The following is a 27,202-nucleotide window of genomic DNA, read 5'->3' on the forward strand; positions in this document are numbered from 1 at the left end:
TGTTTTTTCCTCATAGTGTATTTGGAAATGATTATACTCCAGAGACCATTATTTAAAGTGTTATGTCTTGTGTTGTTATTCCCAGTCTGGATTCATTAAGATTAGTTTTACAAAATTATGTATGTTATTAATATTATTATTAGGATTTTATGGATGTCTCAGAAGTATCAGCTTGTTTTTAAAGTAGCATTGACATATTCCGGGTTGAATTGGATCCCCTCATTAGCCTGTGAGCCTGTTCACACATCTAAATAAAACTGTGTAGTTGTCTTCTTAATCTTTGCTTTGCCACAGATAAACGGCTCTCCTGGCAGCATTGCTAAACACCAGACATATTATTTTGACCCTTAAAAGGGGGAAACGTTGTCATATCATGTTAACACCCACTCACTCTACAAGCATAACCAGAGAGTGGGGTCATTATCGTGAAGAGGGTGACTAACTCATCACTGGGTGGAGAAACCTCATTACCTTCTCTTTAGTCATGATTTATTAAAGTAGAAGTTAGCAATGTGCACAAGTACTTGTATCAGAGCGCTTGCAGTTTTATTACTGATGGTATATAAGAGCTTTTGCTTGAATGTTAGAGTTTAAGCATTTACTGAAATTATATTTTAAACTGTTTAAGAAGAGAAGGGGAAGTCATTTGTTTACACTGACGTTCCAGAACATTAGATTTACCAACTTTGTGCTGTCAAAACTGCAGTGACCTGCCTGAAGACGTCTTGTAATATCTGATACCAGTACTTTAACAGCAGGTCCTTTAACTTGTGTAAATAATGAGGTGTATACAGAGCATCCTTGTGCCATTGATGCACACATGCTCAGCCATACACATGACCTTGTCCACAAAGTTAACTGGCATTATAGTACTTTTCACTGTACCTTTTTATTGGTTGTTTGTTCTGTATTCAGTACATGAGCATGATGTGTTGACAAGTGCTTGTTTGTTTGAAGCGAGTGCCCCCACTTCCCCGAGAGAGATGATGAGTTTGAAGGAGAGGAAGACAGACTACGAGTCAACTGGAACCAACTCCGGGTACCATAGCAACAAGGGCGAGCACACCTCTAGGAAGGATGCCATGGCAGGTAATGGTTGGCTTCCAGTCTTTCTTTCTCTAACCCAAAGTAACACTAAACCATTACCAGCAGATTCTCCTCCTACCCTCCAAAGGTGCAGTTCCTGCTGGTGTAACCAGACACTGATATTCCCAGCAGAATGAGCTGCTGCACAAACCAGATTACCAGCACAGTATGATCAGTAGATTTAACCTTTGTGCCGTGTATTTTTCACCTGACACATTCAGCTGTGTTTGTTCAGATAGCTTGGCCAATTGTAGACACAGTGAGTCATGCTCCTCCACAGCCTCACGGTTCAAAGGTGATCCAGAGGCTTTGTGTACATTCCTGAACAGTGGTGACCCCAAATCTAGATTTAAAACCAAGAACACCTATAAGGTCTGGTTTTAGCACCACAGAGGCCGATGTTTAGTGTAATAATATACATTGAATTCAGAAAATATTCAGACCCTTGACTGTTTGCTCTATTTATTGTGTTGTTTAATTGATTTTAAATGGATATTATTGCCAAGATTACCAATTAATCTACTCAATCAACCATAATGTTTTACTTAATCATGTTCTTGGAGTTTGCTTAATGTCTCTTCAGACATTTTGTTGTGACACTTCTAATTGAGGTCAGATGCATTATGTTTGCTTTTATTATCTTTAAGATGTGCCTATAGCTCAGTTAAAGTTCTTAATTGAATTCCAATCTGTGTACAGGAGTTTGATGTAGGTAGAGCTCCTTTAGAGTAATCACTTCAAGGTTATGCCAAGCTTCTTCCATTTTTACATTACTGAGGCTAGGGTTGGGCGGTATGACGATATTACCGTATACCGCGGTATTTAAAAATGGTGACGGTATTCAAAAATGGTGACGGTATTTTTTAAATGTGAAGCGCCAAATTTCTGCTTCAGGTTTACCTTGAAAACTCAGACTTTAGGACATGCGCGCATCCACAGTGAGGGAGGGGTGGGAGGGGTAGGCGGTTGGAGCTCGCTGATTGGCTGTGCGGTGCTCACTGGTGATAACACAGAGAGACGAGTGAAGAGCCACACTGGCTAGCGTTAGCTGTGAGCTAACAAGCAGAAACTGAAAAACGGCTCGTCTTTTAATTTTTTTATCAGTTCAACCGGAAATGAACACAAGCGCGTGCATGCGCGGACATGTACTTATTTACTAAATATATCTTCAGTGTAAATCGAGCACAAGTGTTGAGAAAAAGGAGCAAACAGTAATAATAACGTTACGCCCAATCCGCTGTTCTGACTCTTGTCTGCCATAGATTTTCCTGCCTATGTAAGAACTATTTTTTCCTAAATAAAAGCGCTATATTAAGAAAAAAGAACGTCTCACCTGTCGTGTAATGTAATTATAAAATATATTGTCGGGCCCTTTAAGAATGTTAAGCGCACTATAGGGCGTAGGGAGCGAGTGTGTAGGGAATAGATCGGATTTGTACCGTTTCTGTGCTCGAGTTGTTTTGCACTGAGCTTGTGTGACATGTTAAAGTAGCGTTCTCGTTAACCACTCAAATGTTTGGACTTTGAATTATTTTAACATTATTTTACATCACCATCATTGCAACATGAACATTTACATTCATATTTTTTGTTACGGTATAGAACTTAATTCTGGATTACACGTACACGTTCATACACTTTTAAGAAATATCTGTAACTATAAACTAAGCAGTTAACTTTTGAAATATATTGAAGTGTTTAGCCTGCTATTATTCTGTTTTGTGTGGGCAGAGAGAGATTACAATGCCAAAATGTTAGGTGTTAATGTTTGTGTTAAAGTGTAATTGATACACATGCATTTATACTTATGCGTATTTATTATACTGTAGATCAGATAAGATAAGCAATGTTTGACGTTCAGATTGTTAAATCTTTTTATAATAAAACATTGAAATATTGTAATTACACTCAAGTGTGTACACTGTAAAGTTTGTCCGCGACACCCAACGGGTAATACCGTATGCCGTGGTATTTCCTGAAGACGGTATGACGGTATGAAAATCGGCAATATCACCCAACCCTAACTGAGGCCACTGTGGTCCAGGGAGCACTCCTTGAAACTCGACGTTAATTGGTTCTGGGAGTGGCGTTGATTTAAAAAGATGTTGGGTTTTGAGGTATTTTTTCCCATAAGGATGTATAGGGAAACCTGTTATGCCTGGTTCACACTACACGATTTTTGCCCTGATTTTCGCTAGATTTGCCGGCTCGGGAGCAACTCGGCGTTCGCTCGGCGATCAAAACTCGGCTCTCAATCGCTATGTGTGAACTACTCAACAACTCGATCCGACCGGCTCGCCGAGCACTCGGCGACCGGATCAAGATTTCTAGCATGTCAGATATCTGATCTGAGTTGCACGACTGGCAATGAGTGCTATGTTGAACAGCCAATTAGAACGCAAGATACAGTGTGAGGGGAAACGCAGGAGAGGAGTGTAAACAGGTGGGACAATATAGTTTATATTAGAATACACCGGCACACACACACTTTTTACAGTATTTCTGACTTGATCAACGTTGCATTGCAAAAATATTAATTAACCTCCAACTTACTACAGAACAATCCATACTATTCGTGTTGCCAAATCCTCTCAGCTTCATTTATTTTTCCTCCTTGATTTTACGCTGCACATCAGCGCACAAACAGCTTTGATCATTCACTACTTGTTGACGTGCATTTTTGGACGTGGTATCATTAAACCCCTCGTCACTTCTCGCGTTTGTTTTCATGACAAAACGTAGTTTGGGAGACCAGAGAAGCTCTCCTGCGATTCCAGTTGGTGATAGATCGTGTAGTGTTTCCTTCTTGTTTCCTTGTTTCCTTATCTTCTTAATCATGGAGATGCTTGATCTTGAAATACCATATTCACATGAAAACCGACAAAATAGCGGTGTACAACACTTGTGAAAAAAAGTGGGGAGGTGCAAAAGTTATTTTGTCACTTCTCATGTGAATGCATTTTTACTGAATGGAATGCAGTATTCCAAGATCAAGCTTCCACAATTAGAAAGATAGTAGTGTAACGATATTCATAACTATATTCATATTTATAATTACATGCTCATGTGTTTGCAGCTCAAATCTCCAGTGGAACTACTACACTGTTCCGAGGTGCTCACATGCCTCCCAGTGATGACCTCAAACATAACCAGGTAAAAAGCAAAATAATTTCAGTCTCCATATAATGTACATGTACTAAGCTGACATTTAATCTTCTTTTAACCATTAAGATCTGACAATGCAGGTCAGTTTGTGAAACGAAGGAATTGAAATAATTTACAGCAGGAGAAAAAGCATTTGCTTTCAGAGCCTCAAAATTCACTAATAGTGTTACAGATAGAGATACAGTATTGATTTCTGAATCCAGACGATAATATTTTTGTAGACTTTTGTCCAGCTAATCTCTGATATGATTGATTCCAATGTATTTTGTTCTTTAAAATTAGCTCACCTGTCTGCTAACTAGGCTTTGATTTGCATCTCAAAACAGTACCCGGTGTGGCAGAATACCAATAAGTACTAATTTTTTTCCTCAACAGCCTGGTTAGTAGATTAATAGAATAGTCATATGTGGTCTGGGATGCAGTCATAATGGATGGTTCGTTTAATTTAAGCATTCCTGTCACTTTAGCACAGTGGTCCCCAACCACCGGGCCGCACAGAAACAATAAATAATTATATTTGGGAGCAGCGTCTTGTCGCAGTGAAAAAAGCTGAGGATTCACACTGATTTTTTTCATTCTTCTATTTTAAATCCCCCCACCCCTCGCCCCCGCCGGTCAGTGAAATTATATTTTATATGAACCCGGTCCGTGGTGCAAAAAAAGGTTGGGAACAGCTGCTTTAGCCGACTGCTGAATGCCATAAATGTAAATGTATTTGACATATTTGGCTACTGTCAAATGACTAAATATGAGAATGCAAATCAAGACTCAAATACTCCCCTTAATTACAGAGGGACACACTTTGAATAAATGTCTTCATGAATGAATTAATAGATGAATAATAATAAAGCCTAGTATTTAAATGAAGACAGCATTTTTGAGGGCATTCGATTTAAGTTAGCATGTGCAAAACATTGTACTGTTTTAATTCTATTTCTGTTCTTTTTTATGTTTTATGTTTTGTTCCTTCTGCCTGTATCAGATCTCCACTCAAGGTAACGCTACAGAGGCCTACCCTCCCTTCCAGACCCCTCCAGGAGCTAACTTTGATGAGAACTACTATGAGGACCAAGCGCACCAGCGCCCCCCAGCCACTGCCGACGGCACCCTGCACCTCGGCCTTAAGTCCACCGGCAACTACGTGGACTTCTACTCAGCCTCCCGACCCTACAGCGAACTCAACTATGAGACGAGTCACTACCCTGCCTCACCTGACTCCTGGGTGTAGTGAGGCAGGCTGAGGGTCGGTCTGAGGACACACTCGCAGAAAGAAACCAGCCCCGCATGTGCATGAACACTACTGGACACACGCTCATACACGACAGATGTACAAACACCCTCAGTTTGGATCTGAGCCCACACCATGGAACACTCTCACTGAGACCCTTATTCACTAAGAACACAAACAATGTAGAGAAAGAGAGAGAGAGTCGCAGACAGGTGAAAGATGATGTTTTGAAGTTTGAAGACAATTAGGGAATAAAGAAAAGGATTTTGTTTTACCACACAGATCTGAAAGTATAAGGACAACCTGTACGGCTGCTAGGAAGCAGGATTTTACAGAAACGGTTAGTGAACTGTAAATGTGCGGATCAGATGAGAGACAGGAATGTGAAGCACAAGAAATCTCCACATCATGCCTCTACATAAGCTGAGGAAAGAGTCGATAAATTTTTAGGACATCTGTTTGCGTTTAGTCTGCTTTTTGTGGAGCGCATTCTTCACAAGGAGATTCTCAGAGCCTTTTTATCTTCTTTCATTCCTTATTTTTATTTTGTACCTCTTTTTTTATCTTCTTAATTCTAGTGTAAAGTATTTGTTGTATATTGCAGATGTAGATACAAGTTACATTGTGTATTATACAGAAAAGAAAACGTCTGTATCCCTCCTCTCCTGTGGCTCAAAATCATCTTTTTTGTCTGATATATTCAAAAATGGTAGGAAAGATTTCTCAACAGACATTCTCTTCTGTAGTTTAAGTACGTTTTGGCGGCAAAAAAGATTCAAAATTGATTCAAAATTAGAGTTTATTCAGACGTCGGATGAAGACAATGAAATCACCGAGCATCATTATTCCATGCACGGTTGCTACACTGCCTGGCAAGAGTTTACCGAGTCAATTACATTGTAGCTTTATTTTGCTCAGACATTTTTTTACGTTCTGAAAAGACTAGGTGACAGCTTTAACTGAAGACCTGTCATTCCACCATGCTTCCAGTGATCTGTGCTCTCTGTTTTGTAAAATGTGCCAAATGTGGTAATCCCCGAGCCAGGAGGTTATCGCTGAGCTGCCGCTGAAGTTTACGTTCAATGCAATTTTTATTTATCTTACCAATGCCAGTTTGTAAATGCTTCTTTTCTACATTTCACACTGAGAAGAGACATGGCTAACACTCGGAGGCACTCAGGCTTTCGGAGCTAACCCTCCTTGGACGTACAATTAGTTTATGCTGTGTTGTAAAATAGACAATTGAGCGAATCCGATTTTTTAATTTACAAAACTAAGTGGTTTTAAGTTCACTGTAGACTAAACTGTCAATAGATTATGAATATATATTATATAAATAAAATATATAAATATATACTTTTTATGTGCAGATGTGGATGTCACCAAATGCAGCAACATTTGATGGAAAAAAACACGTAGGATTCTGTTATCGTTACCGTACCTCTGATCTGTTTCCCCTTCCTGTTATTTTGGTGTTGCTGGGTGAAACAGGTGAGACCAGGGCTCCAGACCCACAGAACAACGACGCAGCCATGTTTCAAACACAGAACGGAAATAGTGCTAGAAATTTTATACACATGCGTCTTTGTGTGTTTCTCATTACATATTTGTGGTCTGAAGTTGCTACCCTTTAAATATCAAAGCTGTTATGAATGTTTCATCCTCTTTAGTGAAATTAAAGCCGCCAACTCATATGATTTCGTCTTTTTGTTACTAAATGTCAAAAAATGTCCTACTAATCTAGATTTGCTTCTAGAGAAGTTATTGTCATGTAATTCATGACTGCCCCATTCTTAATCTCAGGATATCTTGTGAGGGTTTAAAGTTGCTTGGTGAATCCACTCACTGAGTGTGGACGATGACTCTTATTTAATCTGGTTGAGGACCATTTAAGAACTGTTTTGAACTGTGGCAGCAAGCCCTGGTCTTTCCTTCCTATTGTTTTAAACTTAGAAATATATGTCAAGGCAAAGAAGCAGATTAATAACCTCCTGAATCTGTCTCACTTATCTTTTAGCACTATCAGTAGTGAACATCAGGAAAAAAAACTGCAAAATATTTGTGGAAAAAGTAGACATGTCTGACGACTTGTATTGGAAATGTAAGTACATTTTTCTGTTGATAGACAAAGTGTTTGAGATAATTGTGAACCTTTTTATTGCTACTGCAACTGCTATAAGATATAAACTTACTATCAAATCATTTTTGCGTGAATCATTTTTGCTAGAAAATTGTACTTCATGTAAAAACGCTGTACCATATTTCTATTATTTGTTAAAGACGTAGGCCCTGATTTACTTAGATGCCAAATAAACAGTACTAATTAGTGTGTGCAGACTGATAGATTGTATGTTTAGGTTGCGGGCTTGTTGCGAGTGTTTCACTAAGTATAATAATAAATGACAACGTGCAGGCATAAGTGGTATGAAAAGTACAGTTTATTAGCTGTAATTATACGGCTTTTATAAAATCCTTTGTTGTAATGTTGGACTATTAAAACTAATTCTATAGCTACATTATTATTAAGCTAGCAACTGGGAGTGTGGAATGAGTACACCGTATTTGTTTGTAATTAATATAAATATGTAAATAAATGACGATCACTGTCTGCGTTTATTGGCTGTTTTGCAAAATGCATAATCAGAATGAATCCAGGTCTGATTAAAAAAAAAAGAATCAATAAATTCAGTTGACACAAATAAGGAATCGTACATATATGGAATGTTTGAAAACAGACCCAGTATTTGAAGCTAGTGTTAATTCTGGCAGACTGAATGAAATTGTATTGCTGTATAGCTTCTAATAGTTGTAAGTGCTGACTGCTTAGGAAAGTCTATTTTCATATCTATTTTTCTTTTTTGCAGTTATCTTACCAGCAGCCCTATGTGGTGTCATTTCTTTGCAACATACTGTTAAATTAATGTAATGGAAATCAGCTTGGAATTACACTCTTTTGCCAAAAGTATTCACTCACCCATCCAAATCATTGGTCTCAGGTGTTCCAATTACTTCCGTGGCCACAGGTGTATAAAGACTGCTTCTACAAACATTTGTGAAAGAATGAGTCGCTCTCAGGAGCTCAGTGAATTCCAGCGTGGTACCGTATTAGGATGCCACCTGTGAAACACGGCATCACAAGTTCTGTCGTTAAATTTCCTCGCTACAAAATATTCCACAGTCAACTGTCAGTGGTATTATAACAAAGTGGAAGTGATTGGGAATGACAGCAACTCGGCCACAAAGTGGTAGGCCACGTAAAATGACAGAGCGGGTTCAGCGGATGCTGAGGCGCATAGTGTGCAGAGGTCGCCAACTTTCTGCAGACTTAGTCGCTACAGACCTCCAAACTTCATGTGGCCTTCAGATAAGCTCAAGAACAGTGTGTAGAGAGCTTCATGGAATGGGTTTCCATGGCCGAGCAGCTGCATCCAAGCCTTACATCACCAAGCGCAATGCAAAGCACCAGATGCAGTGGTGTAAAGCACGCCACCACTGGACTCTAGAGCAGTGGAGACGTGTTCTCTGAAGTGACAAATCATGCTCCTCTGTCTGGAAATCCAATGGATGAGTCTGGGTTTGGCGGTTGCCAGGAGAACGGTACTTGTCTGACTGCATTGTGCCAAGTGTAAAGTTTGGTGGAGGGGGGATTATGGTGTGGTGGTGTGTTTCAGGAGTTGGGCTCGGCCCCTTAGTTCCAGTGAAAGGAATTCTTAATGCTTCAGCATACCAAGAGATTTTGGACAATTTCATGCTCCCAACTTTGTGGGAACAGTTTGGGGATGGCCCCTTCCTGTTCACAAAGCAAGGTCCATAAAGACATGGATGAGTGAGTTTGGTGTGGAAGAACTTGACTGGCCTGCACAGAGTCCTGACCTCAACCCGATAGAACACCTTTGGGATGAATTAGAGCGGAGACTGCGAGCCAGGCCTTCTCGTCCAGCATCAGTGACCTCACAAATGCGCTTCTGGAAGAATGGTCCCATTCAAAAATTCCCATAAACACACTCCTAAACCTTGTGGAAAGCCTTCCCAGAAGAGTTGTAGCTTTTATAGCTGCAAAGGGTGTGCCGACATCATATTAAACCCTATGGATTAAGAATGGGATGTCACTCAAGTTCATATGCGTTAAGGCAGACGAGCGAATACTTTTGGCAATATAGTGTATATGCAGGTGTTATTAAGCCTAAATGTGTTAAAAGGGCTTTATCAGGGATATGAAAGAGCTCAGGCAATGATTTGCTTAAAACAAACATATTGACATATTTAATCATGTTTTTGTCGACCAGATTTGCTACTAATGGTGCAAATCATGTTAATAGGTCTGTGTTGAGAATAAAAGCTGGTTGACTTAATTTCACTGTGAGAATTTGCACAAATCTAGAGAAAAGGATGTAGCCGGTGCAACAGGACATCCTTCTACAGCTGTAATTAATAGCAAAAACATTTAGTCTCCAACAATGTATGTCATAACTGCAATATGCTCATTAATGAATCTTGAAATTAAATTGCCTTATTACTGTTCTTAATAATCATAATTAGAGTTGGAGCTAGTTAGAAAAACTGATTGTTATGGGCTTCACGAGGCAAATGCAGTCTACCACATTATACTTATTACCACATATACTAGTAAAGTAAAAAATAAGTACAGTACAAGCGAATTAAGCATTTACGTAAAACAATTTACAGTGGCAGAATAAATTAGAAATGATCTGTAATTATTGCCTGTTTTAATTACCTAGATATTCATCTTTGTTCTTAATTTCAGTGTAATTATTTTACTCTGGTATCTTTTAAAGATATAATTACAGAGCCACCAACTGAGAGATAGGGAATGAAAGTATCTCTGGATATTGTGCTGAGGCTGCTGGCTGTGTTCTACCCTAAAGTTTAGGTACAATACTGCCCCCTGCTGAACCCACCACACACCACATGCTGCACTGTCTCCCAACAAAAAACGTTTGTGAACCCTTTAAGATCATTTGGATCTCTCTAATAATTGTTTGTAAGTGCTGATCAGTGCTGTGAGTGTAATACGCACCGGATTCACTGTGACTATTAAAATGAAATGATCATTAAAAATAAATGTATGAAAAATCTTCATCCAAGTCATAATAACTGACAAACCATTGAGAAGCAGTGACGGCGTAGTCACATGATAAATATTCAATAGAAATTGTCCTATCAGCTGAGTCACATCAAAAGTAAAAAAATTTGTTCTGTGTTCTTTTATTTAATCCACTTAGGCTAAAAAGATGAGTGTGTCAGAGTTCTCTTGCTACAGCCAATCAAAGAATAAAAACAATATAATAAAAATAACATCAACTGTCCTCATTTCCTCCACATGATGGGAAACTTAAGCTTGTTGTTTTGCTCCTTTTTCGCCGTGTTCTCATTCAAAGCCTTATACCTCCACCCGGGCACCTCCAAAAACTGTGCATTCTTGCTTCCGCACTGGTTTCTTTCAGGTGTGTAGGTTGGAGGTGGAGCTTTGCACAGACATACCTTTGGCGCCAACAGGCCTGGACACACACTGCTTCTGCGCATCATGTACAACGGCAGCAGACTACTCCTGCGGAGTGCCAAACTAGATTCCTGCACCACAGTCAATGCCAGTACTGGTAGCTGTAGGCTGGCACACCACTTCTGCTTCGTGCACGGCAGTGGCATATGGCAATTTTGGAAGAGGTACTTGTAGTGTTCAATGCGATCATGGCCAAGACTTTTGAGCTTGTCAGGCTGCTGCTCGTCGTACTTGAGGATATCCGGTACAGCTGGCCGACGTTTGCCAACGCATGGTGGGCTGTCTGGGCAAACTGTGCTGCAGGCGGTGGCCACAAGCGGGCTGGCCAGTGCTGTAGTCATGCGCACCATGTAGTCCAGAACCCCCTCCTCCTGAGGCTTAAACCTCCTTCTGAGGGTAAAGGTATTGCAAATGATTTCTGACAGTCGCCTCCAGCAGGGCAGAGGCTTCTGTGCTTGACCCACCAGCTGCTGCAGCATAGGCCACTCCATGCGGAACGAGTTGCAGAACTGTTCTGCACATGGCTGTGCCACAAGCTGCTGCATCATCCGTGCTGTACCATAGTGACACGTGAAAAGAGCCCACTCAAATGGTGTCAGTTTACGCCCATAGTCCCTTGCTTCAATGTCTGCCCCTGTAGAGACATGGTGTAAATGTATTTATGAAGACAAAGACAGAAGGATTGTAGTGTAGGATCTTTAGTTTGGTTTAACTTTCCAAAAAACAACAAACATAGCATGTGTTATACAGAGTTTAAAATTTTACCAAAAAGTCAATCGCTCGCAACATGTAATAAGCTGATCTATCATTTTGTTACAGCTTTAGTTCATTCTATACTAAGTGGAAATTGTCCAGGCCCAGGCTTCCCAGTAGAACTCCTTAAGACATAATAAAACCTTTGCATTTAGCATTTTTCTTTCATGTAGTCAAGCCATTATTTTCCTCGTACTAAATAAAGGTAAGGATCACTTTCTATGTGTCATTTTCTATGCTATATCTTCATTAAATGCTAAAGTCAACTTGTAAGCTAAAATGCTAGAACAATGTCTAGATTGTGTCCTATCCAAAAAGTTAAGTACTGCGGATTTTCCATTCTCCCATAAATGCAAATATTTTGGTTTTGTACCATATGCCAAAAACATGCTAGTATATGGTCCGTCTACTGTAAATTTCCCCCGGTGTCTGATGCCGTAGTACTACGTTGGGCCACATGCTTTTAGAAATAGGCTTCAGACTCACCATAACTTTGACCAGAACAAATTAATTACCAACACATTTATATATAAAGAATGAATCACGATGGGATCAGGTGGCACAGCGGTCTATTACGCCAGCCCACCACCACCGAGATCTGGGTTCGAATCTCAGTAATGCAGTTGACCAGCTGGGCATCTACACAGACATGCTTAGCTATGTTGGTAAGGGAGAGGCAAAGCCCTGTTCTGGATTGGCACCCTGTCCAGGGTGTACCAGCATTGCACCCAGTGTTTCCTAATAAAACCCTGCCCAGGATAAAACTGTTGATGTAAGTATAATGAAAAGTGAATTATTAGTTTACAGTTACTGCTGCAGTGAATATTTTATCAACGTTCTGTCTTAGCTCAAATGATTTGTTAGCTCAAGTGAAAGCTAACATACTTGATCTAAAACAGACCTCTGGACCTGAACAGAGATCCTTTGCTGCACCAACTTCAAACTAGCATTACTTCATCACTGGGGTACTGTACCTGACATCATGAGCGCTCGAACACAGTCAATCCGGCCCTGCAGTGCTGCTTTCATTATAGCTGTGAAGCCGTGACAGTTCCTGAGTTCAAGATCCAGCCCAGCATAATAGTTTAGAAGGTAGTTGGTGATCATAATGTGACCTGAATTTCCAAAAGTTACAGATATATTTCATTCATATTCTTAGGATATTAATTAAACTATGTTTGCCTGAATTTATTTGAATCGTATCAGTGCTGGACTAAATTATGTATCTAGATTAATATCATGAGATATGTTTTCAGTAATGAATGTTGTCCCTTTCCCTACCTGCTTGTGCAGCTGCCATGACAGCTGTGTTGCCTTCATTGTCTTGCCAGTTTATATCTATGTAAGGACACTGTGAAAGGGCAATGACCACATTCACATCGCCTTGGTAACATGCCATTATCAGACCTGTCTGTGAACCAGAAAAAATAACATATAACATCATGCATCAATTTTGGAGTGTGATTATAGAAACATGAGTTACAGAAACATGGACTCAGTGGTCAGAGAGCTGTTACACTGGACATAATCCTCAAAGAGTTACTAAGTCAACTGAATCAAGTGTATTACAGCTTAAAGAACATGCTTTAGTGCCAGTACTGTTTCAGAAAAGGTGATTATAGATAGTGTGGAGGCAGGTAGTCAATCTCATCACTTTAATAAACAGATAAATTCCCAGCCTTAATTACAAAAAATATGTGAAATGCAAACTATAACAAAAACAGTGGTTTGCAAATTCACTTTTGCTTTTGTTCTATTTTCATATAATGTTTAACATTACTAACTTAACTTTTTAATATTTGCTCATTCTGAAATTTGTACCTGCCACAAGTTACAATAAAAGAGAGAATTTATGGCTGCATAGTCAGAGAGCATTTGTGCTAGACTGGTCTTTATATTGTATGTGCTGCATTATGTTGTGTGAAATGCATCAAAGCCCCACACAACTGAAGACTTGCGTAAACACAAACACAGCCAGAATTCAACTTTCAAGTCTGCATCATTTGATGCCAACTGTTCAAGGAAACCCAGTATTAAACATGCTCATGTTCCAATGTGTTGGAATGTGTTGTGGGCATCAAATTTACTTGAAAAATTATGTCTAAGACATTCTACAGATAATTGCTCTCTGTTTCTATTAGCTTTTCTTTTAATGGTCCAACTTATCAGAATTTAGTTTTGTGATTATTAAAACCAAAAAGGTTTTACTGGCTGAGTTTTATGAATATTTATGTAGCAGATTTGAAATGCATTTCTTTTTATACATTTAGCAGTGTTTCCCTGTAAGGTCTTACAGGACCAGTGTAAACACACCTTAGTCTTTGAATTGCTGGAAAAATGTCAGACTCTCTTAAGATGACTGAAGAGAAAATCTTTCTCTAAAATTCTAATTCTGATTATCATCAGGCTGAAGGGTAGTGCAGAGGCAGAACAAAGCTGAACACTGAACACAGAGTAATGGTGATGAAGATAATGTGTGGGTCCATGTATGTTGAAAAGAGCTATAAAATAACGTTATTAAGTACCATGTGTAAGGCACTCGGGTAATGCAGAGGTAAATTACGCTAGCCCACTACCACCAAGATCCAGAAATCGAATTCCCAGCGGTGCTATCAGCTGGTTGGGTGTACAGACATGATCGGCCTTGTCCTATAGGAAGAGGTGGGTTGTTCTGTGCAGGGTGTGTTACTGCATTGCACCTAATAATTCTGGGAAAACTGAACCCACCGTGACCCTGAACAGGATAAAGGTCTGATAGTAAAACATGAAAATGGAATAAAAACACATATCTAACTGCTGGTGAAGCAGCTGCTCCATCCGTAGATTGACCACTGAGCACACACTAGAAATATTACTAAAATTACAAGAAAAAGAAAAAATAATTCTGGGGACCTTGTGAAAATATGCCAGTACAGTGATTAGCTGTTATAAATAGCGTAGTGTAAATAAGCAAATGGTTGAGGGGGTCACCCTGTAATGGATTGACACTCAGACAAGCATATATTCCTGCCAATAGTGTAAATGAATGTTGAATGTTGTTTGTGGAAACTAAATAAGAATAGAAAAATTTTCTATAAACTTAAATGATATTGGTACCATTGTAGCACACTTGGTAGTGTTGGTGCTGCACAGTTTCAGGGTCCGGGGGCTCGCGTTTAGACTATAAAACTACAGTTTGTTTCTGTGCACTGTCAAAAGCTGTTCTGATCCTTTAAAGAACGTATGCTCTGAGCTCTGTTCATTTAGATCACAGCCTCAATGTAATACAGTGTGTAAGTGCAGACTCCGAGCTTGTACCAGGCAGTAAATTATTAGAAATTGTCTTGTTTCATTAATTGCCAGCCTATATCACGATGGGCAGACACAAAGCAGCATGTCTTTTAGTAAGGCTCTGTTCTGCACAGCATAATAAGCTTTTATCTTACTGCTACAGTTGTTTAAAATAGTTTTATGTATTTTTGTTATAATAACTGTCCATGTAAAAACATATTGAAGCCAAGACACACAGTTTTGTTAAAATATTAAAACAACTAATTCGATTTCTGTATTATTATTCACATTAAAATTTACATTTAATGTATGAAACACATGACTTTATCATTCATGAATAAAGCGGGAAAATTTGCAAAAACTTCAGTTATTACAATTATTAAAAGTATGAATCTGTCAAAATTTATACAGCAATTTTCTGTCCTGACATAAACATAAACCTATACAAATGCACAAAGCTACAAAAAAGTGTAACATTTCTGCAGACATCAGTCCACGATACAAGTTGTCTACAAACCCTAGAATTTAGTACAGTTTTCTCAAGAAGGTTAAAAAGAGGCCAAAAGCAACAGCAAAAGCCTTTTTTTAATATCCAAAAATAATAAATAATAAAATATTTTTTGGTTTTTTTCAATTTTTTTCAAAATTCCATATATTGTCCATAATCTGTGGTAAATAGATAGGAAAAAATAACTTGGCACAAGTGCACAAAGAAAGAAAATGACTGAATACCAGCACATAAGATCCAGCCCAACTGTGAAGCATTGTGGTGGAGGTATTATGACCTTCGACTGTTTGTGTTTTTTCTCACCATTGTGCGAGTATGATTTACAGCTAAATAAAAAATATTCTTGATGGAATTTTACCAGTTCAAGTCTTTGTACCTTCTAAGAATTTGGGTGTGGTTGCAGTGTGGCTCACAGAGTTCCACTGCAAACCACTGTCTGACCTCCCGTCTGTTCCAGAGCTTAGCTGACTGTATTCAGTGAACACGGCATCATGGATCACTAAGATCCACTATTACAAACAAACAAACAGCAAGCTTCTCTTGCAACAAGAGCGTGTCAGTGAGAATAAAGGCTCCAAGTGGATGCATTAAAGTCTCTTCAGCCTAGAATTAAACACACTTATTTTTGGCTGAGCTGATTGTGATGGCTAAATAAACTGTACCATCAAACCATAGGTCAGTTTAGATCTATTAAAAACCTGGCTTTTCTCCCCCCATTTGGCTCTAAAGTGGCATTTAGCCTATGCCTTTATTTGTCATATATACAGTGCCTTGCAAAAGTATTCGGCCCCCTTGAACTTTTCAACCTTTTGCCACATTTCAGGCTTCAAACATAACGATATGAAATTGTAATTTTTTGTGAAGAATCAACAACAAGTGGGACACAATCGTGAAGTGGAACGAAATTTATTGGATATTTTAAACTTTTTTTAGAAATAAAAAACTAAAAAGTGGGGCGTGCAATATTATTCGGCCCCTTTACTTTCAGTGCAGCAAACTCACTCCAGAAGTTCAGTGAGGATCTCTGAATGATCCAATGTTGACCTAAATGACTGATGGTGATAAATAGAATCCACCTGTGTGTAATCAAGTCTCCGTATAAATGCACCTGCTCTGTGATAGTCTCAGAGTTCTGTTTAAAGCGCAGAGAGCATCATGAAGACCAAGGAACACACCAGGCAGGTCCGAGATACTGTTGTGGAGAAGTTTAAAGCCGGATTTGGATACAAAAAGATTTCCCAAGCTTTAAACATCTCAAGGAGCACTGTGCAAGCGATCATATTGAAATGGAAGGAGTATCAGACCACTGCAAATCTACCAAGACCCGGCCGTCCCTCTAAACTTTCAGCTCAAACAAGGAGAAGACTGATCAGAGATGCAGCCAAGAGGCCCATGATCACTCTGAATGAACTGCAGAGATCTACAGCTGAGGTGGGAGACTCTGTCCATAGGACACAATCAGTCGTACACTGCACAAATCTGGCCTTTATGGAAGAGTGGCAAGAAGAAAGCCATTTCTCAAAGATATCCATAAAAAGTCACCTGGGAGACACACCAAACATGTGGAAGAAGGTGCTCTGGTCAGATGAAACCAAAATCGAACTTTTTGGCCACAATGCAAAACGTTATGTTTGGCGTAAAAGCAACACAGCTCATCACCCTGAACACACCATCCCCACTGTCAAACATGGTGATGGCAGCATCATGGTTTGGGCCTGCTTTTCTTCAGCAGGGACAGGGAAGATGGTTAAAATTGATGGGAAGATGGATGGAGCCAAATACAGGACCATTCTGGAAGAAAACCTGTTGCAGTCTGCAAAAGACCTGAGACTGGGACGGAGATTTATCTTCCAACAAGACAATGATCCAAAACATAAAGCAAAATCTACAATGGAATGGTTCACAAATAAACGTATCCAGGTGTTAGAATGGCCAAGTCAAAGTACAGACCTGAATCCCATCGAGAATCTGTGGAAAGAGCTGAAAACTGCTGTTCACAAACGCTCTCCATCCAACCTCGCTGAGCTCGAGCTGTTTTGCAAGGAAGAATGGGCAAAAATTTCTGTCTCTCGATGTGCAAAACTGATAGAGACATACCCCAAGCGACTTGCAGCTGTAATCGCAGCAAAAGGTGGCGCTACAAAGTATTAACGCAAGGGGGCCGAATAATATTGCACGCCCCACTTTTCAGTTTTTTATTTCTAAAAAAAGTTTAAAATATCCAATAAATTTCGTTCCACTTCACGATTGTGTCCCACTTGTTGTTGATTCTTCACAAAAAATTAAAATTTCATATCGTTATGTTTGAAGCCTGAAATGTGGCAAAAGGTTGAAAAGTTCAAGGGGGCCGAATACTTTTGCAAGGCACTGTACATCTACTCAATGAAATACAATGCAATGATTTTTTTTGCATATCCCAGCTTGTTTGGAAACTGAGAGCACAGAGTCAGCCTGAAGCAGAGAGGCTCAACAGTCCCTGCATAGTAGAGCTGGGATTTAAACTTTTAACCTTTCAATTAATAGCTCAAAGCTCTACTCACTAGGCTACCACTGTCCACTATTAAAACCCAATGTGCTGTGAATAATAATAATTATAATAATAAAATTATTATTATTATTGTTAAGTATTATACTCTCACATAGCACTTTATTAGGTGCATTTATCTGGTACATACTGAACATTTGTAGATGATTTTATAAGCTAAACCTACCATACAAGTTAACTTTGTGGGTAATTTCTGACCCACGATTCTCGGTTGTTTTGTACTTTTTGTTCAACCCCCCTTTACCCCACAGGACCCCACTGATCATGTTATTTGAACGGTAGACTTTTCACAGCAGTGCAATCATGCTAATGTGATAATGACATCAATGACATGATAGTGTATTGTAGGAGTGTATCAGGTACAGCTGTGTTTTGGAGATTTTTATACATCTAGGAGGAGAATAGTTCTCCAACCGATACAAAGCCAACAGTGTCCTGTGATCAGTGTCATTACCATGTTAGTGTCATTGCATTGCAGTTTAATGGGGGTTCCTTTTGATTGATAAATGGTGAACAGAGCAAAAGCTGGGATACAGTCAGTAAGCGTCAGCCACTAAGGTGGTACTATGGTAGCTTATAAAAAATCAACGAGTTGCAGTTCTTTCCTAAGTTTATAGCATATTTTTAAAATAAAATACACACAGCAAAATTATTTGATGGCGAACTTAACTTAACTTCTCCCATTTTTCTCCTTTTTTTCCCAATTGACTTTGACGAGTGCAATGCGGATCAGCACTGTGTATGGAGAGACACACCCTGACAGCACTCTTTTCCCGTTTCTGTGCAGGAGGCATCAATCAGCCAGCAGAGGTCGTATTTGCATTAGTTATGAGAAAGTCCCTATCCAGCGTTTAATATCCCACCCCTATCTGAACAACAGTCCACTCGTTGTTCATGTGGCTGCTCAGCCCAGCCACCAGGCAGAGCTGAGACTCGATACGATGTATTTGAGATCCCAGCTCTGATGTTCCACCGTGTATTTTTTACCGCTGTGCCACCTAAACGTCTAACATTGACTTAGTTTTAAGATGTTTTTATTGCTAGATAGATGGATTCTAGAATAGTCAGGGATCTTGACTTTTTGTAGTGTTTGACTGGGCTTCAGAATGTTGTCCTACAAACAGAAACACCTGAAATGAATTTATTGACCTTTTTAAGCATCTAATTTCACATCGCAACTCTTACCCTGTTGTTTTTATCCACTTCTCGCACTTCCTCTTCTGTAACTCCTTGTCTTATCATGATTTTGACTATGATTGCATTGTTACTGCAACATGCCATGAAAAAAGTGAGAGGCTCTTGATCCTCAGGGGTGGGAGATCGCTGATCAGGTGGATAGAAGGAATCGTCTGATGCGATGCTTTTAGTGTCTGGTAGCTGGGAGAAGTCAAACTCCTCAAATTCCTGGTATACATCGTCATCATCATCATCATCATCATACTGATCATCATCACCACCGTTTTCACAGTAAACACCATTATTTGAAGGATCAGAGTTTTCTTTTTCTTCCAAATCAGTGCTCTTTTGTATAGAGGATTCTCCTGCTGCCATTTTGACCCTGGATGACAGGTAGACCACCTACTAAATAGGCTTTCCTTATAGGCACCATTTAACTTTTGGCTCAGGATTCAACAGGTTACCAAATCCAAAGTTATTTACACTTACAGAGTCACAATCCTTAGCACTTATGTTAGCCATAAGCAGTATATGAAAAACTTTACCAACATTGTACTCACTCATGTATAGCAAAACTATTCAAAGTTAACCTTTAGCATATATCTAATGTTAATCTTGCTACGCCAGTTAATTTTCTTTTTGATTACCAGACTGCTTCTTCACTTGATTTGTTCCATATGATCCCATGATTCAACCTTCATTTTCTTTGCCCTAAGCATTAGCCATCAGATAAATTCCATCAGAAAGCAAACGTCCGGAACAGGAGACACCACAGTCCAAGAAGAATCCTCTTGATCCTTTTAGTCTCTCTCAGCCTCTCTGTCTGTCCATAGTGAAGTAATCCAGTAATCTGGGTGCTATTACAATAGCAGCACTCTGTGTCCTCTTACTTGTGTAAAAATAACTGCACACAGTAGTGAAAGTAACATCACAGTACAAAACAGTGAGTCCCAAAAGTCTCAACTGCCTATTAGGTACACAGACATTTACAGGAAATGAAAAAATATAGAAAATCTATCATACATCGATCAGGCATAACATTAAAACCACCTCCTTGTTTCTACACTCACTGTCCATTTTATCAGCTCCACTTACCATATAGAGGCACTTTGTAGTTCTACAATTACTGACTGTAGTCCATCTATTTCTCTACATACTTTTTTAGCCCCCTTTCATGCTGTTCTTCAATGGTCAGGACCCCCACAGGACCACTACAGAGCAGGTATTATTTGGGTGGTGGATCATTCTCAGCACTGCAGTGACACTGACATGGTGGTGGTGTGTTAGTGTGTGTTGTGCTGGTATAAGTGGATCAGACACAGCAATGCTGATGGAGTTTTTAAACACCTCACTATCACTGCTGGACTGAGAATAGTCCACCAACCAAAAATATCCAGCCAACAGCACCCCGTTTGCAGCATTCTGATGAAGGTCTCGAAGATGACCAACTCAAACAGCAGCAATAGATGAGCGATCGTCTCTGACTTTACATCTACAAGGTGGACCAACTAGGTGGGAGTGTCTAATAGAATGGACAGTGAGTGGACACAGTATTTAAAAACTCCAGCAGCGCTGCTGTGTCTGATCCACTCATACCAGCACAACACACACTAACACACCACCACCATGTCAGTGTCACTGCAGTGCTGAGAATGATCCACCACCTAAATAATACCTGCTCTGTGGTGGTCCTGTGGGGGTCCTGACCATTGAAGAACAGAAAGCAGGCTAAAAAAGTATGTAGAGAAACAGATGGACTACAGTCAGTAATTGTAGAACTTCAAAGTACTTCTATATGGTAAGTGGAGCTGATAAAATGGACAGTGAGTGTAAAAACAAGGAGGTGGTGTTACGAGGGGAGAGACACAGGACCCAAGACGCAGAGATGACAAATAAATGTTTTATTAAATAAAGAATAATCATAACAAAATCAACAACAAAAGTAAAGTGTTGTGTAAAGCCTGCGATGTCGGGAACCAGGGGTAAGTTCAACCGACGCCGCAGACACCTTACAGTACCCCCTCCTTTAAGGGACCGCTGGGTCCATACTGGTCGCACCTTTCTGTTACGAGGGGAGAGACACAGGACCCAAGACGCAGAGATGACAAATAAATGTTTTATTAAATAAAGAATAATCATAACAAAATCAACAACAAAAGTAAACAAAAACAAATAGAGCGAACCCCGACTGGAGCTGCTGAGTTCGCAGGCAAAAAAGGGGGAACTAAAACTAAATGAACTAAAAGTTATAACTGGCAATAAATAAATAATAAATAAATAAATAAATAAATAAATAAATAATAAATAAATAAATAAATAAATAAATAAATAAATAAATAAATAAATAAAGAGTTATTATTCGGTCTAGTCTTCAATAAAGTCTGTAGTGAGTTCTTGTCATTCTTGGTGCAATTACTCCAGACCCGTCACATCCGGCAGGAGCAGCATTGTTGGCACTGCAGTCTCGACTTCAATCCTTAACCTCGGCGGGTAAACAGGTTTCCATCAGAATGCCCTCGGGGTAAAACAACAGAAACTGTAGTTAATAACGCACAATGCTAGTTGAGTAAAACAGTTTTAGACTCCGGCAGCCCTAATTATTACAGCATAACTAAAAGTGAGCAGGTAACAAGGTCATGAAGGCTTTCATAGGACATCAGCGCCCATCTCCCCACCGTCATCAAACCTGAGTGATCGGACAAGAGAGGCAGAACGACAGCAACCAAACATCCCTGATCACCACAAGTTTCTATGACCAAGAACCCCCAGGCTCTGCGCCTTTGTCTCTACTAATCAAAAGCCTGAGAAAATAAATATGTTTTCAGTCTAGACTTAAACATTGAGACTGTGTCCGAATCCTGAACAGAGGCAGGAACATTATTCCAAAGTTGTGGAGCTTTGTAAGAAAAGGCTCTTCCACCAGCTGTGATCTTTTTAATTCTAGTAACTATAAGTAACCCTGCATCTTGTGAGTGAAGTGGACGAGCTGGGTTGTAGTGATTAATAAGTTCACGCAGATACTGTGGAGCCAGACCATGTAGCACTTTATAGGTTAGTAAAAGTATTTTGTAATCAATGCGGAATTTAACTGGCAGCCAGTGTAGAGATGATAGAACAGGACTAATATGATCAAATTTTCTAGTTCTAGTTAGCACTCGAGCTGCTGCATTTTGAACTAACTGGAGTTTGTTTATGGATCTACCAGAGCATCCAGTTAGAAGAGCATTACAATAATCTAACCGAGAAGTTATAAACGCATGGATCAGTTTTTCAGCGTCATTAACAGATAGTATATTTCTTATTTTAGAAATATTACACAAATGATAGAAAGCAACTCTAGTAATATTATTGACGTGTGTATCAAAGGAAAGATCTGAATCTAGTGTGACACCCAAGTTTTTTACATCTGAGCTGGGAGTAACAGAGAAAGTGTTTAGGTTTAGCACCAGGTTAGACAACTTGTCTCTTTCAGCTTTAAAGCCAACAAGTAAAACCTCTGTTTTATCTGAATTAAGTAAAAGAAAATTACACGACATCCAGTTTTTTATGTCGTTTACACAATCTTCTATCTTACTGATTGTGTCAGTATCATTTGGTTTGGCTGATATATACAGTTGTGTGTCATCTGCATAGCAGTGAAAATTTATACCATGTTTATGAATAATTTCTCCTAGTGGAAGCATATAGAGTGTAAATAATAGTGGTCCCAGTACCGACCCCTGTGGAACACCCCACTTTACTTTTGTAGCATTTATTATTAACATTGGCAAGTGACACACTCTGACTCTGAAGTCGTATTTTTCATTACAGAATTTTAAAAAAATCATCGCTGGTACAGTCGGGTGGTATATTAGATTCAGTTTCATTGACATTTTTAGTTAATTTGGACACTGTCTCGAAAAGGAATCTAGGATTGTTCTTACTTTTCTCTATTAGGGACAAATAATATAAAGATTTAGCTTTTATAAGTGCATGTTTATACTCAGAGCATCTTTCCAAGCTATCTTATACACTTCCAGTGTAGTGTGCCGCCACTTGCGTTCTAATTTTTTCGTGCTGCTTGTTTAAGTGCGCATGTCTGGTCATTGTACCATGGAGCAAGCTTTTTCTCCCTAATTAGTTTAGTTTTGAGTGGGGCTACGTTATCTAAGGTTGTGCGCAATACGATCTCTAGGTTTTGAGTTGCCTGATCTAGTTCTTTAGGTTCTGATGCTGATATATTTGGTAATTCTGGCAGGCAGTTTATGAACGCTGCTGCAGTTGCAGATGTAATAGTGCGCTTACATTTAAAACGATGTGGTTGCTGTATATTATTGGATAGGGACACTTCATATATTAGTAGGGAGTGATCAGAAATTAAGTCATTCTGTGGTACAATTACCAGGTTGTCTAGGTTCATACCATAAGTAAGTATTAAATCTAAGGTATGTTTACAGCGGTGAGTGGGTCCCGTTACTTTTTGGGCAATGCCTAAAGATTCTAAAATAGAGTAAAAACGCAATTTTGAGTGGATTACACTCATCCTCATAATGAATATTAAAGTCACCAACAATTAAAGCTTTTTTAGTTGATAAGACTAATTTAGAAAGAAAATCGGCAAATTCGTGAAGAAATTCCGAGTAAGGACCAGGGGGTCGATAAACAGTAACCAGCTTAAACATACTAGTTTTATCAGATGAACATTTATTGGCTACAGTCCCCTCCAAAAGTATTGGAACAGTGAGGCCAATCCTTTTATTTTTGCTGTAGACTGAAAACATTTGGGTTTGACATAAAAAAATGAATATGAGACAAAAGATCAACATTTCAGCTTTTATTTCCAGGTATTTACATCTGGATCTGATACACAAATCATAAGATAGCACCTTTTGTCTGAACCCACCCATTTTTCTTGTGAGGAAAAGTATTGGAACATGTGACTGTCAGGTGTGTTTTGTTGCCCAGGTGTGTCCTGTTACATTGATTATTTAAACAATAAATAGCACTGAATGTCTACGCTCAGTTTCAGATTTGGGTTTTGCCTGTGCAGACTGTGCATTTATAGTTAGAGGAGTAACCAACATGAAAACCAGAGAGCTGTCTATGGGTGAAAAACAAGCAATTGTGAAGCTGAGAGAAGATGGAAAATCAATCAGAGCCATTGCACAAATATTGGCCATAGCCAGTACAACCGTTTGGAATGTCCTGAAGAAAAAAGTTGTCACTGGTGTACTAAGTAACAGATGTCGAACCGGTAGACCCAGGAAAACAACAGTAGCTGATAATAGAAACATTGTGCGTGCTGTAAAGAAAGACCCTAAAACAACTGTTAGTGACATCAGCAACAACCTCCAGAGGGCAGGAGTGAAGGTATCACAATCTACTGTTCACAGAAGACTTCATGAACAAAAGTACAGAGGCTTCACCAGAAGATGCAAACCACTAATGAGCAAGAAGAATAGGAAGGCCAGGCTGGAATTTGCCAAGAAGTACAGATAAAGTTTTATGGACTGATGAGACAAAGATTAACCTTTACCAATGTGATGGAAAGGCTAAAGTTTGGAAAAAGAAAGGATCTGCTCATGATCCCAAACATACAAGCTCATCTGTAAAACACAGTGGAGGTAATGTCATGGCTTGGGCTTGCATGCCTTCTTCTGGGACGGGCTCATTAATCTTCATTGATGATGTCACGCATGATGGCAGCAGTACAATGAACTCAGAAGTCTACAGAAACATTTTGTCTGTTAATTTAAAGAAAGATGCAACCAAACTGATTGGGAGATCCTTCATCATGCAGCAAGATAATGACCCAAAACACACTGCCAAAACTACAATGGAGTTCATCAGGGGCAAGAAGTGGAAGGTTTTGGACTGGCCTAGTCAATCTCCAGACTTAAACCCTATAGAGCATGCATTTTACCTGCTAAAGAGGAGACTGAAGGGAGTAGTTCAGCTATCTTCTGAACTGTGTATCAGATCCAGATGTAAATACCTGGAAATAAAAGCTGAAATGTTGATCTTTTGTCTCATATTCATCTTTTAATGTCAAACCCAAATGTGTTCAGTCTACAGCAAAAATAAAGGGATTGGCCTAACTGTTCCAATACTTTTGGAGGGGACTGTATGTCAGAGATAAGAACTTCAAACGAGTTTGTTATGGGAGATGATTTTACAGTAAGACCTATGTCTTTGTCATAAATTGTGGCTATTCCTCCACCACGACCGCTAAGACGTGGCTTATGTTCATAACTGTAACCCGGAGGAGATGCTTCATTTAAACCTAGATACTCATCAGTTCTAGCCCAGGTCTCAGTTAAACAAAGTGCACTAAGACAATTATCTGTGATCATTTCATTTACAATTACTGTTTTGCATGCAAGTGATATTTAGAAGTCCTAACTTTAGTTTAGCCTTACTAGTGTTTTCATGATGCTTATTTAGATTAATTTTAATTAAGTTATTATGACAAACTTTTTGATTTTGTTTTGGCTTACACCTGCCACGGTAAACAGACACAGTCTCAGTGGTTTGTGACCTAAGGATTCCGGGTGACGTCCGATTGTGCACCACCACCATGTCAGTGTCACTGCAGTGCTGAGAATGACCCACCACCCAAATAATGCCCGCTCTGTGGTGGTTCTGTTGGGGTCCTGACCATTGAAGAACAGGGCGAAAGCAGGCTAAAAAGATATGTAGAGAAACAGATGGACTACAGTCAGTAATTGTAGAACTACAAAGTGCTCCTATATGGTAAGTGGAGCTGATAAAATGGACAGTGAGTGTAGAAACAAGGAGGTGGTTTTAATGTTATGGCTGACACCACCATGTCAATGTCACTGCAGTGCTGAGAATGATCCACCACCTAAATAATACCTGCTCTGTGGTGGTCCTGACCATTGAAGTGAGTGTAGAAACAAGGAGGTGGTCATAATGTTATGCCTAATCGGTGTATGTTAATCTGAACTGTTAACCTAAGTGGTAGTCAGTTCTTTATTTGCTCCAAAATTGCTGTATTCTTACTGTTGTAATACAAGTCCCAAATTATTTGTGGTGAGATATTGGAGCATTTTTATTAGTTCTTTGAGTTGATAAAAGAGGTGGTGACCTGTTATGCAGCATGTGCTCCAGTACTTTCTATAAAGGTTATGAGTGTGCACACCCTCTTACAATTGGGGGTGTGTCTCTGTTTTTTCACATTTTTCAAAGTGACTCTGATCAACTCCATATAAAGTTCAGCTATTTTAGTATGATTTTCCTGACATTTACTAAGTTGCATCCTCCAGCAAAAGCCATGTCCCACAAAGAGAAGAGTAAAGAAGAGTACAAAAAACAATAGTATTACATATACCATAGAGTGAAGTCATTAACAAGTTGATTTAACATGGCACAGCAGTGATAAGAAGAAAACTGGTCTGGGAAGCTGTCAAGAGACCATCAACATTAAAGGTGCTGCAGGATTTTTTGCAAGTACTTGTTGTGTGCTACATGCAGGCCCGGAGTGGTTAATCGGGAGATTCGGGAGGATTCCCGATGGGCCGGCTCATGTCAATCTCAAGTTTGGGCCGGTTGGATGGGAAAAATAATTTTGACACTTATCTGTCACTTATCTAATCTTTTTCTTGCATTCATTATCCATTCATCTGACAGCGCAGCCCTTACATCGCAGTAGATTAGATGGGTTCTACCATCTGAGGGAATTCTCCCCTCCCAAATGTTTAAGTTGGTTTGGCCCATGAGGCGTCTTTTCTGAAGCGCCGGTAAAAGTAAATATAGAAACAGAATAGCGCAAACCATCAGTCGGTGGTGATGGAAGGCAGGAAGAGGCCAGGTGAAGCTGAAAAGGCCAGGTTAAAAAAAAGCTGCCAAGTGAACAGAGCTGTTTTCCAGAGGACAGACCCCAGTTGCAGCCGGTAAAGAGAGATATGGAAATAATTTTGTGCAACATTTGCAAAGTCAACTTAGCGTAGT

At 39.4% G+C, this 27,202-nt stretch overlaps 2 protein-coding genes across 6 annotated transcripts in view; one reads left to right on the forward strand and one right to left on the reverse strand.

Moving 5' to 3' along the window:
* ctnnd2b (catenin (cadherin-associated protein), delta 2b) overlaps positions 1–7,810 on the forward strand; it is a 178,199-nt gene extending 170,389 nt beyond the window's left edge. For all 5 annotated transcript variants that reach the window (XM_062993956.1, XM_062993958.1, XM_062993960.1 and 2 more), the window contains 3 exons: positions 958–1,089; positions 4,163–4,239; positions 5,234–7,810. In XM_062993956.1, coding sequence (XP_062850026.1) covers positions 958–1,089; positions 4,163–4,239; positions 5,234–5,479 — 455 coding nt within the window. In that variant the 3' untranslated portion in view covers positions 5,480–7,810. The remainder of the gene's footprint in view (positions 1–957; positions 1,090–4,162; positions 4,240–5,233) is intronic.
* Positions 7,811–10,807: 2,997 nt separating this feature from the next.
* On the reverse strand, positions 10,808–19,627 carry ankrd33bb (ankyrin repeat domain 33Bb). Its single transcript, XM_062993523.1, has 4 exons — positions 19,262–19,627; positions 13,035–13,164; positions 12,728–12,868; positions 10,808–11,634 (listed from the first exon to the last, which is right to left on the reverse strand). Exons 1-4 carry the CDS (start codon positions 19,625–19,627, stop codon positions 10,808–10,810), a joined length of 1,464 nt encoding a protein of 487 aa, XP_062849593.1.
* Between the last annotated feature and the right edge of the window lie 7,575 nt (positions 19,628–27,202).

The sequence above is a fragment of the Trichomycterus rosablanca genome, chromosome 4, assembly GCF_030014385.1.
Source record: "Trichomycterus rosablanca isolate fTriRos1 chromosome 4, fTriRos1.hap1, whole genome shotgun sequence".
In the NCBI taxonomy this organism is placed as follows: domain Eukaryota; kingdom Metazoa; phylum Chordata; class Actinopteri; order Siluriformes; family Trichomycteridae; genus Trichomycterus; species Trichomycterus rosablanca.